This window comes from Sceloporus occidentalis, unplaced genomic scaffold (assembly GCF_023333645.1).
Source record: "Sceloporus occidentalis isolate IW3139 unplaced genomic scaffold, rSceOcc1.0.p SCAF_5, whole genome shotgun sequence".
NCBI lineage: Eukaryota > Metazoa > Chordata > Lepidosauria > Squamata > Phrynosomatidae > Sceloporus > Sceloporus occidentalis.
Window position 1 is genome coordinate 104,582,390 of NW_028316985.1, and position 14,282 is coordinate 104,596,671.

The 14,282-nt window shown below is 39.2% G+C and overlaps 1 protein-coding gene across 2 annotated transcripts in view; it reads right to left on the reverse strand.

The window, feature by feature from the left end:
- The window catches only part of LOC149312619 (semaphorin-3E), a 208,306-nt gene that overhangs the window by 46,874 nt on the left and 147,150 nt on the right, over positions 1–14,282 (reverse strand). For both annotated transcript variants that reach the window (XM_089525013.1, XM_089525012.1), the window contains exon 5: positions 3,898–3,991. In XM_089525013.1, the coding sequence (XP_089381139.1) occupies positions 3,898–3,991 (94 nt within the window). The remainder of the gene's footprint in view (positions 1–3,897; positions 3,992–14,282) is intronic.

Below are 14,282 nucleotides of genomic sequence, written 5' to 3' on the forward strand. Positions count from 1 at the left end.
ACCTTTCTACTGAAGCCACATGAGATAAAAGACTATGTTCTTGACTGGGACATATCTTTTAAAAAAATTGGAATATATGGGGAAAAATTGAAAGTAGAGTACTGGCAATTTTTAAATTCCATTAACATTTTGGGTTGCATGCAATGTTTCTTATTGTTAAGTGTCTTCAAATCAACTGTCTTTTCATAGGGTTCTCTTCATAAGATTTATTCTGAGGAGGTTTGCCGTCACTCTCAGATTGAGAAAGTTGATTATTTAATCCAATAGTGGATTCCATTAATGGAAGACAACAGAGCTGATTTCAGCCAGTTTGAGATTCTTAAATTTAAACACTTTATTATTTAATTATTGGTTATTTATATTTTAGATATTTAGGTTATTCATAAAATTGATACAAGTTAAAAAGTGATCATATCTACAAAGTGCAAAAGAAATTTACATAAAATGTAAAAGTATAGGGTAGGTAGATCTTTGTTAATAAAATATACATACACATATGTCATTTTGCTTGTGATATATGCAGGTTTAAGTTCCTCTACTCATTTTGTTGTTTGTCTGTTTTTACTAGGTTCAAGAGTCATCTCCAGCTGATGGCACTGTAAGTGGAGTTGTGCTTGTGGTATAGAGAACAGCATGTGAATGTATCTATGTTTTGTCTTTGTGCATGGTGCACTGCAATTCCTCAATGGGTTGTCAGCCAAGTGCATTGACCATTGATACTCACATGTTGTGTTATGTCAGTGTTCAGTGTAGGGGCTGCATAACATAACTCTGCTGGAACATATTTATGCTACAATGAAGTGACATAGAATGTACTGTTATTTATCTATGAAAGTACAGGAACAAAATCAACTCCTTTGAAATGTGGTGCTGGGAAAGAGTTTTATGGATATAGTGGATTGCCAAAAAGACAAATAAATGGTCCTAGAGCAAATCAAACTTGAATCTAGGAGTCAAAATGACTAAACTGAGGCTGTCATACTTTGGATATATCATGGGAAGATGTAACTCCATAGAAAAGACAATAGTGCTTGGTAAGGTAGAAGGCATTAGGAAGAGAGGAAGACTACATTACAGATAAATAGATTTAATCAAGGAAGCCAAGGGTCTGGGTCTGCAAGACCTGGGCAGGGCTGTTGATGATAGGTTGATTTGGATGCCTCTGATTCAGAATGTCACCATATGTCAAAGTAGATTTGACAGCAATTTGCAGCAAAAACAACGTGTCTATAATGACACTGAATGCCTTTTCCCATCTGCTCTACTGTTCATGGACTAGGATCTCCGAAATCAGGTTCTCACATCCCTGCATTACTGCAGCTCTGAAAATATCTGTTGATTTAACAACAGCTAATAACAAAAGCCATATAAGTTGGTCTTTTTGGCTTTTATGACTAATGTGAAACTATTTCTGCAGGAAAAATCAATATACTGTTGTGCTGTCTCTGAGCATCATGATTTCTGATCTCTAAATTAGAAATTGTGGGGACTAAACCTGTTAATCAGGACTTTTAAACACTACCAGTGATGGCTGGTGGTTTTCATGTACATGGGCAGGTGAATCTTCTCTAGGAACTATTCAACATGTCAAAATCTAACCTTAACATAGGTCCATCAAGATACAGGCATGAGAGCTACAGTCAGTGGTGGGAATAAGTAGTACCTTAACCACAGAAGTGGAAAAGATCAGGATTAGAAATAATGCAGATAAGAGTGTGACTACTGTACATTACAGATCAAAAACTTCGTTCCTCAAGAAAATTATTCTTCTTTCTAAAGATACTATGGTCTCTGCAAACCGCAGTATCTGTGATCTACACACAAGATACTGTGGTCTCTGTCAACCTGCCAATAAGCTCTATTACCAAGCAGAACTTTGCTTTATTGAAAGCAGACAGGAGAATTCATTTGTTTCAGATACATGGGTCAAAAAATTCTTTCTGAAATATATCTAATCATTTAGCATTTCATGTACAATTATCCATGGTTGAAGATCTGTTTTGCTCCTTCATTATAACTCAGAGCTTATTATAAGTTTTCCCATTCAGAAACAGAAAGATTCCTCACTGGCTCTTTTTAGTATAAGATCAGGAGACAGAGAAATGTTTTTAACTCACAAAAAATTTAAATCAAACAACAATAAAAAAGAAGAATTAGGATTGGATGTGTGGCAACAGACGCTGCTGAGCTTGGGGGCAGAGTGACTAAAACTGGCTTTGAAAAACATTTTTTAAAAATAGATGCAACATTTTTCAAAAGCCATGCTGTTATCATTATATCCTTTCCTTTCCAGGACAGTTTTGCATCTGTATCTATATATATGTATTTATATATCTATAGTATACAGAGTGTATATATAGTATGCTCCCAGATACAGAGATACCATAAGCATGAACCTAGACAGATCATGATGAAATTTAAGTGAACTTCTCATGAGTGGTCACACTGGGGTCTATGTAAAGGACCCATGTAAATTAATGGGTGTAAGTACAGCTGCTTTCCACCACCACCACCACTCCAACTGTGTGTATTTCCTCTTGAACGTGACAAAGGTTTGTTAACCTAAAGCATTAAGCCAATCTTTCTGCTAACACCCCATCCTATTCCCTGGGGGTTGTCTTAATCTTTTCACTGCTTCATTAAATCAGTGTTACTGCCATCAACCAAAAATATTCCTTTTGTAACTCTGAAGTTAAAACCATCAACCAGCTGGGAATCCTATTGTTCTGAGATCCCTAGACTCTATAAAAAGCCTGCCTTGGCACTGATACATTGGCTCAGTCTGAGATTGAGCTGAGATGCTGCCAGATTTCAGATTGACCCCTCAACACAGGCTGCCCACCCCACCTCATATTGCAGACAGCCTTGCTGAGCCACTGTCACTTCCATCATCCTGATTGGAACTTTGTTTCTGGACTGGTAAGAAATTGCCTTCTCTCAACCTTGCTACAAACTATTACCTTTAATTTCATTAGTTCTTGTGTACCTGTATGTGTGAATGTTAATACATTGCTGTTAGTCAATAAAACTAAGTTGTGCTTAGCAGTCTGGAATTTCTGCCATGGCAATCCACTGAGTGACCTTGGGTGAGTCACACACTCTCAGCACCAGAAAACCCTGTGATAGGGTTGCCTTAGGTTTGCCATAAGTCAGAAATAACTTGGAACACACACAACAATAGCAACAACAATATTATGATCCATAGGCAGAGAACCTGCATTGCATACATAACTATGATGACAGAACTCCACTGTAGTTGGTTCATGGTAAATTTTTCAAATTGCATTGCCTCTGTACCTTTTACTGGGCAAAAGAAAGTCAAACCTGAAGGGAAATGTGTAAAGAGGTCAGTCTTGCCTATTGATACAAGCACATTTCAGATAGCCCGCAAGAATAGAAACAAATACAAGTACTTTAGGAAAGAATCAAAGTTCCAGGCACAGTAGACACATACAGATTTTGTATGCATTCTGTCCTTTGCTCTTTTTTGTTCAAAGTTAGGATTGTATATAGAGAAACACAGGCTGCTGAGTCCAGGGGCAGGCTGAGCAGGGCTGTGTTCATCTCTGTCCCTACTCAAAATGAACATCAACCCAAAACATACAAGAACCCAGGACTGTTATACATAGTCAGTTATTACTCTGTGTACAATGTACATTAAAAAAAAAGCTCCCCCATCTTGTACAATTAGATGTAAACTTATGAAGGCAGCAAAATTAAATATAGCTACCTCTGTGATGCATTTAGTCTGGTGACACAATGAGCGCTAAATGTAACACCAACGTAAGCAAAAACAGAATTGGCACATCAAAGGTTGCAAATGAGTACTGCAAACTCCATAGAGAATTGAAGAAGGAAAATCAAAAAGACTGTTTCTGTTATATGTCAAGTCATTACCAAATAAAGTGGAGATGAAGGAGGAACTGGGGTCAAATGGGCATCGGCCGCGTCCTCTCTCAAGTCTGTGAGCTTCTAGATGAAACAGATGATCCTTTAAAATAGAGGACAAAAAACATTATAAGGATGAGTTGTTCATAAAAACAAATTGCAACAAATTTAAACGAATTAAGGGGCTCAATAGACTGCTCCAAAAAGGCGAGCTGGAGGCACCTGTTTTTGCTCCCAAGGGACGCCACACCAGCCAAACCATGAAGCGTCCTCCCGCATCAATGATGTGAGCGCGGCACCGTGACGTGCAGATGCTGCACAATGCTTGTGTCATCATGGTGGCCTCTGTGTAGACGGGAGGCCGCCATGATGGCGGCATCCATACAAGCTAGAGTTTGGGAGCGTGCAGTTGCTGTGTGTTCCTGAACCCTAGAATCGGCACCAGGATGGTGATTCCCACCCGTTTGTACTGGCCTTAGTCTTAGACCTTACTCCTAGGGCCTTAGTCCTAGGCACACAAAGGGATCTTGTATCACCTTTCAAACTAAGTGAAAGAGAGAAGTTAATAGCATTCGGGGCATAAGCTGAAGAAATACAGTGTGGATGCTATAAGATCCCTTTGCATACTGATTTTCCAGACTAACACAACTATGACTTGAATTCTAAATCTTAGGCATGATCCTCTCCCCCTGGCCAAATGTTCAAAAGTGCCAATGGGATGCCAAAGGCACAGATCTGGAGCTCAGATTCTACCTGATCTTTTTCACTTGTATAGAAATAATGGAGTGAGGGTTCTTCCAGAGGGGTTTAAAAGCATGACTTCTCACCACATAGCCCCTTGAGTTTTGCTGGGTTTTGTCATCTATGCATTCACTTGTTTCTTTTGGGGCCCTTTTCATAGAAATTTCTTGGATTTGCACTAAGGTTCTTCAGGGTGTTTTTTTTAAAAGAAAAAAAACCTGATCATAGTTTGCTAAGATGGTCCTATTGTTTGAAGAGTAATTTTTCTTCTCTTTTATTTGAAAAAAGAGTTATGGAGTTATAGTGCTAGAGGGCTATTTTACTGAAATATTATAATATCATAGCCCGGGAAAAGAAAGGGAACAAGGAAGAAAAGAAGGATGGAGAAGGTAATGTGTTGTTTTAGCATTTCTTAGAAATTAGAGTGAAAAGAAAATGTTTCAGCTAATGCCAGAAATTGTCAGAAAGTAGTTGAGGACAATGGAAATTTCATTTGGAGAGAGAGAGAGAGAGAGAGAGAGAGAGAGAGAGAGAGAGAGAGAGAACTGACTCGAATTCAGTATCACACTTATGGATCCCTATGTAGTCCCAACTGTGGCACTACTGTCGCATTACTAACTGGTTCCATAAAACCTACTTTGCCAGACAACAGCTACACTGTAAGATGGAGGTCCACTCTACTGGCTATTAGGACACAACTGGATTATATTTCCACCCTGTCCCATCACCAAGTGGGGTTGAAACAACCAGAATGAGGATTCTTGTTGCTTTTCCACATCACAGCCTCACTTGTTAGTGGGAGGCAAGTGGAAACATCATCCAACCAGGCCCTGTTCAGCAGCAAAATGGACCTTCTTCTCCTGGTGTGGTTAATGCCTGGTAAATTGGTTTATAGATTGCATGAACACAAATCAAAGCACCCCCAACAGATGGCCATCCAGCCTCTTTAAAAACCTCCAAAGAAGGAGATTCCACCACACTGAGGAAATGTATTCCACTGTCAAACAGCTCCTACTGTCAGGAAGTTCTTCCTAACAATTAGGTGGAATTTTTTATCCTGTTGTTTGAATCCATTGTTCTAGGTCTTTGTCTCTGGAGCACCAGAAAACAAGCTTCCTCCATCCTAGGATCTCAGGTTGGTAGTTATGACAGCCAGATTGATTATTGGGATTTCCAGGAGTGATCATATTACACCAATATTAAAATCACTTCACTGACTGCCAATTAGTTTCTGGGCAAGGTACAAAGTTTTAGTTATTACCTTTAAAGCAGTACTTAGTTTGGGTCTAGGTTACCTACAGGATCACTGCCTTCCATATAATTTGCCCCTTACATGTAGGTCCTCCGACAGACATTTATTCCAGTCAGCCAGGAAGAGATTGGCAACTGTTAGCCAGAGGACATTTTCTTCAGCTGCCTCTAGACTGCAGAATGACCTGCCGGAAGACAGCTGAATATGCTGTCTGAATTTAGAAGACCATTAAAGACCAGTCTCTTCTGGCAGGCTTATCCAGATTGTTTTTTAAATTGTGAATTTTAAATGATGAATTTTAAATGTGGATTGTTTTAATATGTGTACATCTTATTTGGCTTCAAACAGACAGTCCAAAAGGGCTGCCCAGGACCATGTGGGGCCCATTTGCATTGAGTCCATAGCAGCCACATGCACTTGGCCTCAATTTGGATTTTTCTGTTCCTTTTTGGGGCCAGTTTTGAGCTGGCTCTTTGGAAAAAAAGCTGAACCTGGGGAAGCTTCTGGCTGCACTTGAGGCATGCATCATGTGCACACTCCATCCCCAATAGGGCCTGACGGTGACCCTTTTGGGCTGTCTGTTTGAGTTCTATGTCCTTTTAACTTGATGTGGGGTTTAAATGATGTGTTTTTAACTGATGTTGTTTGTCTGTTAATTGTTGTTCCCCACATCAATCCACAAGGAGAGGTGAGTAAGAAACACCACCACCATCACCACCAACAACAACAATTGTTTTAGAGAGATCCTGTAGCACCTTTGAGACTAACTGAAAGACATTAGCAGCATGAACTTTTGTAGACTTCAGCATCTGAGAAAGTAGAATGAAGTCTACAAACGCTCATGCTGCCAACTTCTTTCTTTCAATGAGTCTTAAAGATGCTACAAGCTCTCTACATACTGATTCTATAGACTAACATGTCTATATATTTGAATAATAGTTTTAGGCCATAATCATTTTTGGTAGAGAGAAAACAAACTTAACAGTTTGAATCCTGGCCTATAATGTGATAGAATAAAGCAGAACATTTATTTTCAAGTTGTGGGACATGTCTGTCAGGCATCTGATAAGACAAATGCTGCATAATTCAAGTGTAGGTGCAATAGAAGAGGGGCAAGAATATAGCCCTAATATTCCCCTCTAGTTTCAGAAGTAGATTCAATGAGCTGATGTCAAGTAGCACATTTTAGTTATATTATCAGAGACTTTATAAGGCAGAACAGTCTTTTTTAAAGAGAAACAATTTCCAGGTTTCTGGCAAAACATGACCCTTGGGGTAAAATCAAAAGCTATCTTCAAATCCATGAAGGAAGCATGCAGTTTTCCCATCAGAGAGGCTCTAAATATTTTTCTTCCAATTTACAGTGGTGCACGGCTGAATGGTTTTTGCTAGTCTATTTGTGAATCAGAGAGAAAATCCTCTAAACCGAAGGTTTGCTTGCCCTGCAGCTTAGCTCTTCAAGACATATGTTTGTCTTCGTCCATCATTCCTTCTATATCAGTCAAATAGCATCTCCTCAAATGTGACATTCTTTCCTATAAAGAATTAACCTCTGTATATGGGGGGAAAGTGTGTATGATGAAGACTTCAAAGATTACATGAACCACATCTTCTATACAGGCACTACTGTAACAAAACTATTTGTGCTCAGTTATGAGGATACCGTTATTCTGTGTTGTGCATTTTCCCTTGTCATATACATTTCTTTGCACGCAAAAATTTTATCCTGAGAATCAGACTCTGGGGACCTTTCACACTATAAAATTATAACATTATGATTCCACTTTAACTACCATGACATCATCCTATGGAATCCTGGGGTTTGTAACTTGCTGAGGCACTAGAGCTCCAAGGCAGCAAATTCTAAATGGCCATTCTTAAACTGCAAATCCCAAGAATCCATAGGATTGGACCACGACAGTTGAAGTGGAATCAAAGTGATATAAATGTGTAACATTAAAGAACCTTCATTAAATAAGGACACAAAGTTCATATTTGCTAACCAAGTGAGAAAGAAATGTTCATTGTTATACATTTTGGGCAAGTAATTTGTGAATATCCTCTCCTTTTCTTTCTCCCCCCTTCTCCTTTACAATTTTACATGATCTTTGGGTAATTGTAAAATGTATGCAAAAAAGAGATGGAGCTATACAGACGGGTGGCTAAATGCTGTCCCTGTATGCCTCGGATTGGTGCTTCAGCAGCCACATGCTGCAGCACTGATCCATGCCCCCAAAGAAGCTGCTCTGAGCAGCTTCCTGGAAGAGGCAACATTAGTGTGCTCACGTGCCATGATGACGGTCCTTCTGGCCAGCACTGTTTGGTCACAGAGCACCACAGAAACCATCATGGTGTGCATCGTATGGACGGGTGCACGCCATGATGGCAGCTGAATGGCAAAACTAGGGCTGGGGATGTGTGGACACTCAGCCCTAGTTAGCAATAGCAATATACCGCTTATCAGTGCACTTAAGCATTCCCTAAGCAGTTTACAAAGTGTAAGCTAATTGCCCTCAACAATCTGGATACTCATTTTAGTGACCTCGGAAGGATGCAAGCCTGAGTTGAGTTTGAGCCCTTTTACTGGTATTGAACTCGCAATGTTATGGTTTCTGAGTGAGTGGTTGCAGTACAGGCATTTAACCACTGTTCCACCCAGGCTCCTGTACTGCCAGTTTATACTGCCCCTAAGTCCCTGCCTTGAGGTGATAAAGGCAAAACAGACAATAAATGGCTTGGGTCCAAGCTATCTCAGGGACGGCCTCCTCCCGTACAATCCTCCCCGCGCTCTCCGGTCCTCTGGGAAGAACTTACTACAGCCTTTAAAATCTAGGCTTGCGGCGACCTCCCAGAGGGCGTTCTCTGCTGTCGCCCCCAAACTCTGGAACGACCTGCCGGATGAGATCCGTCAGATAACATCATTAGACAGCTTTAAAAAAGCGGTCAAGACGGATCTCTTCCGACAGGCCTTTCCAGATTAACCATCCCGGCCCAGGTTCCCTGATTCCCTCATTCCTCCCGTGGCCCCATCTTAGTGATGGTTGAGGATCAATAGAGGGATATCAGGGTTTTTAGTTTTTAATTGTTGTTTTTATGCATTGATATTGTGTTTTAATATGTTATACTGTTTAATACTGTCTTAAGGGGGGAGGGATAAAGTGTTTTTAATTGTCATATTTTACATTTTACTGCTGTTAACCGCCCGGATTGGTTTGCCAGAGGGCGGTATACAAATAAATATTATTATTATTATTATTATTATAAAGAAGGGTAGGAAAAAAAGAGAAATAAGCACCTGGGAATGAATATGTATAAATAGAGTCATAAATACTTGGAGTTTGTTTGAATGCGGGAAGATTATGCCAAAGACTAAATGGAAGAGAAAGCTTTCAAAAAACATTTTGAAGGGAGGAAAAAACTCCTGACATTTGGCAGATGTTATAGGATGCAGTTGTAGGGATAAAGGGCAGCAAAGCGAGAAAGGGCAAAGGTATTTAAAAGAACAATAACATTTTTACTCCAAGCAAACCTTTACACTAATGCCAGGTAATTGTGCCAAATGATACTGTGCATAATCAGAATCATACTTCCTGGCTTTTTCTTTAACGTGCAGTCACCCAGCTCTGAGAAAACCAAAATGATAATAGTTGCATATGATTTCCAGTAGCTATTTCATGGACTATGTGCCTTAACTGGCTTTTTGTTTGATTTTTGGCACAACTCCATGTGGAAGCATGGTTTATATAAATGATTGCTTCTTGACCAGTAAATTATTATTAGCTGTTCAGGTTGTACTCTCTTAACAGTAAAGGCTTTGATCAATCAGGACAGAAAGATTGGGAAAGAAATCTCATGCCGGAGAGAAAAGTGATGGTAATATATAACATTCTCTTTCTCTTTATGATCGTACGAAATTTTAAACCAGTACTCCTTACTGACACTGAGACAATTTAAAGCTAAATTAAACTAAAATAGGTAGCTGGAAATGAAAAATGAATTATATAGGGTGAGACTGGGAACATTATACTTTTGTACATTTATATTCAACATCAGGTTTAGACAAAACATTCAATGCAACACTCACTGAATCCCACATTTTTTCTGTGGAGGTTCCTACTTTTGTTTCAGGGTGTTGAAGCCTGAAGGGTGTGAGTGTATGTATGTGACTGAGGAAGAAAGAGAAAGTGCCTGGAAATTGTGTAAAGGAGAACCTGTTTCTAATGTGTCTACAGAATAAATCAAGATAGAATTTTCTGTTGAGCCTCTCTTGGGTTTGGGGCCAGCCTCAGACTTCTAGTTCAAACTAAGACCCATACAAATAAGCCAAAAGACTGGAAGAAATGGGTGTATGTTAGGCGCACTACAGACAGACACCCAAGTATGTACTCCATACATACTATGGTTGCTTGGGGGGGTGTCTCTTTTAGACGCCTGCAACCTGAGTACGAACGGAGTACGTACAAAATGGCGGTGCCCTGTTTACACATGTGATGTCGCGAGTGGCGTCATTGGCGCACCGCAAAAAGAAGCCGTTTTTTGCTGCTTTTTTTTCTTGCCGCTGCCAAGCCACGCGGTATATTCACTGTGGCTTGCCAGTGGCACAGACGGCACCGTCGCCAGACCATCCTTTAAGGACAGTCTGTAGCGCGTCTTAGATAAACAAAAAACCCACTGTGGGTAAAAAAAAATCAAAAGATCTGGCAATAGCAATCTAAACCTTAGGTTGGCAGGGGAGGAAAACAAATCAGCACAAATGTGGGGCTTGAAGCCACCCCAAAATGCCTCGGGACCACAGCAATCACATGCCATGGTCCCAAGGGCACCCTCCGCCATGAACCCAAATTGGAGTGGGGAAAAACTGCTTTTTTCATCAGGTTTCCTTTTTTCATCAGACACAGCTTCGGCATGTCGTCTGCCCCTATTGGCACAACCCCAAGCTGTGCAGAAGCTGACTTTTTCAGGCTGTCTGTTTGGGCCTTGAGTCTATTCTACGCATGCCAACAGATTATCCTTGAAAACTTCATTGGCTGTATCCACGCTGCAGAAATAATCCGATTGACACCACTTCAACTGACATGGCTCATTGCTGTGGAATCCTGAGAACTGTAGTTTATTGTGGTACCACAGCAAAGTGTGCAGTGCAGATGCAGCCATAGCCAGAATGAAGCCAGATTCTGCACGTTGTAGGAATTAAGGATCAGGTATATCCCTAGTTATTCTGTTTTAAAGCAGGATTACAAATATTTAAACTATCTCTTCCGAAAGTCAGTTCCAGTCACATAAACTTCATAATATATTTCAATAACAAATTTCGAAGTGTCCTATACCTGCCTACTCAGGTCAGCAGCTGATACAATGTTCCATGTAACCTTCTTCATAAAATAATTAAAAATTTCTCTCTTTGTGTTTCTGTGCACAGAGTAGAGATTTCATGTTATTATATCCCTGCTATGGAAATCACACTTTGAGAAGTTATCATTTTCAAACCTGTTTTGCACATAATTTCAGTGATTTATTCAGCACCAGGTAGGATTTTTTTGCATGCTGGAGTACAGCACTTTTTCCTCTGCTATTTTTAAAATGCTACTGGTTTCAAGTATCTCAAGAGCATTTTATTATTTACCTAAAATGTACATTGATTTAATTAATTAACAGAAAAGCAGCTAAATGAATAAAGAGATCACTTTCCCTTGCATATTCCATATATTGTTTGTGTGTGTGAATTTCACAGGGTTTCACTACATTCATATTCAAAACTAAAAACTTGGTTGATTAAACCATTTCCATGTATGGAACTATTTTTATTGATATTAAGTTTGACTCTTTTAAAATCAAATTTATTCCATTTATACCATAAAGAGTTCGATCTTATAGGTAAAGTTTGCACTGTCTTTTGTTATCTATGTTTGCACAGCTGTATTTTCTGATTGAATAATGTGGTTTAAACTTTTCAAGCATCCTTTCAAGTTAAGGTAGACCACAATTTATATTTCACTGGAATCCAGAGATGTTTTCTCAGCAGATTTTACCCACTTTGACAGAAAGCAAAGCATATTCTTCATAAATGTTTGCAGATACACATATTCATTGGGGAAATGGTCTGTGAAATTTCAACATTTACTGTTTTTTTTCCTGTAGTTTTTTCTTCACAGCTTTTCAGGGCAGGATGCTCTGAAGTTCCTAGAACTGGAGTTTTTCAACACAGATTGAGTGACTGTGTGTGCAAAATTCCATGCGATACCAATCTCTCAATAAAACTTTTATCTTTTAATATCAACTGTAATTTTAGCCATTCTTTTGCCAATTGTGAAAATGTCATTTGTGAGAATGTGAGGGGAAAAATAGGTGGTGCATGATCTTACATAGTGTTTCAGTGCTATTAGTCATGTCTCAGTTTCTTTCCAATTGTTAGGTTGGAAGTCTTGTGAGAACACAGAGAGGAGGAACAAGAGATTATTCCCTCTCAATATACCTTGGTTGAAAAAGCAAAAGCAGCCAAATTTGATTTATGGAGTCTATGACTAAAGAAACCTAAGAAGTCTTAAATGAGTATGAACACTGCCATTATGTTTTCATGCTCTGCTTGTTCCTTGAAGGTGCGACTATTCTGTTACTAAGCAATTTGGCAGGCATAAATGAAATCATATCATGATAGAAACCAAAAATTGTGAATCACAGAGCCCAGGCCTAATTCAATGATGGTTCTTCCTGTGACCAATTCACTCACTGCAATATGTTGCTGCATTCAAGACTTCCAAGTGAATTAATTCTGACTGTTGCTGATTTCAATGAAGGAGGCAAAAGAGATGTTCAGCATGTTGTTAAACCCTTAACTATAGTATTCTCCTTACAATAACTGCACTCCTACAATATAACTCTACATCCTTTTATGAAGAGCTGGAACATTTGGCTTCATGAGGTCACAGGTCTGTTTTTGGATTAAAACAAAACAGTAAATTTTATGCTGATTTACTGCCATGTTCTGTGGTTTTTCAGGTTCAAAAATATTGTGTATAAGTCAGAGATCAACTGATACACCAATCTGCAATAAAGCTTCTGCAGAATATACTTAAGATCATCTCTGCAAATGAGAGCAAAGTGGCAAACATAATTTTCCCCAATATAATACAGAATATATTCAAGAAAAGAATTCAAGAATATGTTTTAGGTAATCTACAGTAAACAGAACATCTATGAGATCAAGATGGAGGATTCCCCCCCCCCCCCCCTAAAACAGGATATTTTCCATCATTTATATTTCTTCATTTTGTTCTTTGGATCTTACCCATATTTCATTTCACACCCATGTTCTTTACATTACAAACCTGATGAATTAAGTAACATTTAGATTTCATCCTAAATAGGCATGAAAAAGAAACTTCTTGGGTCTTCATTTCTCTACAAATACACACATTTTACTCCTCCTGAAAATAGCAATGGAACAAATTTTTACCTTGCTCTTGAAACCTGTACACTTTTGAAGTTTGCAGTGCATTTCAGGGAAGACAAATGTACACAAAACTACATGTACATTTGAAAAATGCCTTTCTTTAAAAACAAATATATTTGAAAAATGGTCACAAATATATATGGGTCAATGAGAAAAATACATATAAAATGTAGAATGAATTACACACAGAGGTCCGAGATCCTGAATGTGACATGTAGTAACTATGATGACAAAGCTCGGTCATGATACCTACTTCTGATGATGCTATCCCTGCCTCCAAAACATACCTCTTAAGCCAGACACAGCCCAAACTGAAAGCTTTCTGAGGTGCTGTATGTTGAAGCACTGCGAAACTACTGACATCTGAGCTGTCCCAGTTGCAGTATGTATTGAGACAGGCAGCTAGGGAGACCCCTTGGTGTCCTCCATGGCTGCTTGTCTCAATGTGCCCCATGACCAGGTCAGCAGTGCAGTCATTGTTTCCCAGTGCCTCAGTTGCAGTGACTTGAAAACCCTCTGGGATTTTGGGTTATACAGTCATTGACAATCATTAATGTGAATACTAGAAGTTACAGAAATGTAAATCCATTTTACAATCTCAAAAATATTGAACAGGATGCTGCACAGATATCTGTGGAAGGAGAGAAATAACCTGATGTTTTATTATTTTAAAGATTTTGTATCTTTAAAATGGTCACCAGACTGGTCGCTGGAAAATCTAGAGACAACCACATAACACCAATTTTAAAATATCTTCATTGGCTGCCTATTAGTTTCCAGGCACACCGTTTAAAGCCCTTCATGGCTTGGGTCCAGATTCATTGCGGGAGCACCTTCCTCCATACAATCCACCCCACACTCTCAGGTCCTCTGGGAAAAACCTACTGCAGCCAAGGAAGACCAAGCTTACTCCAGTAACCGAGAGGGCCTTTTCATCTGCTGCTCCTACGT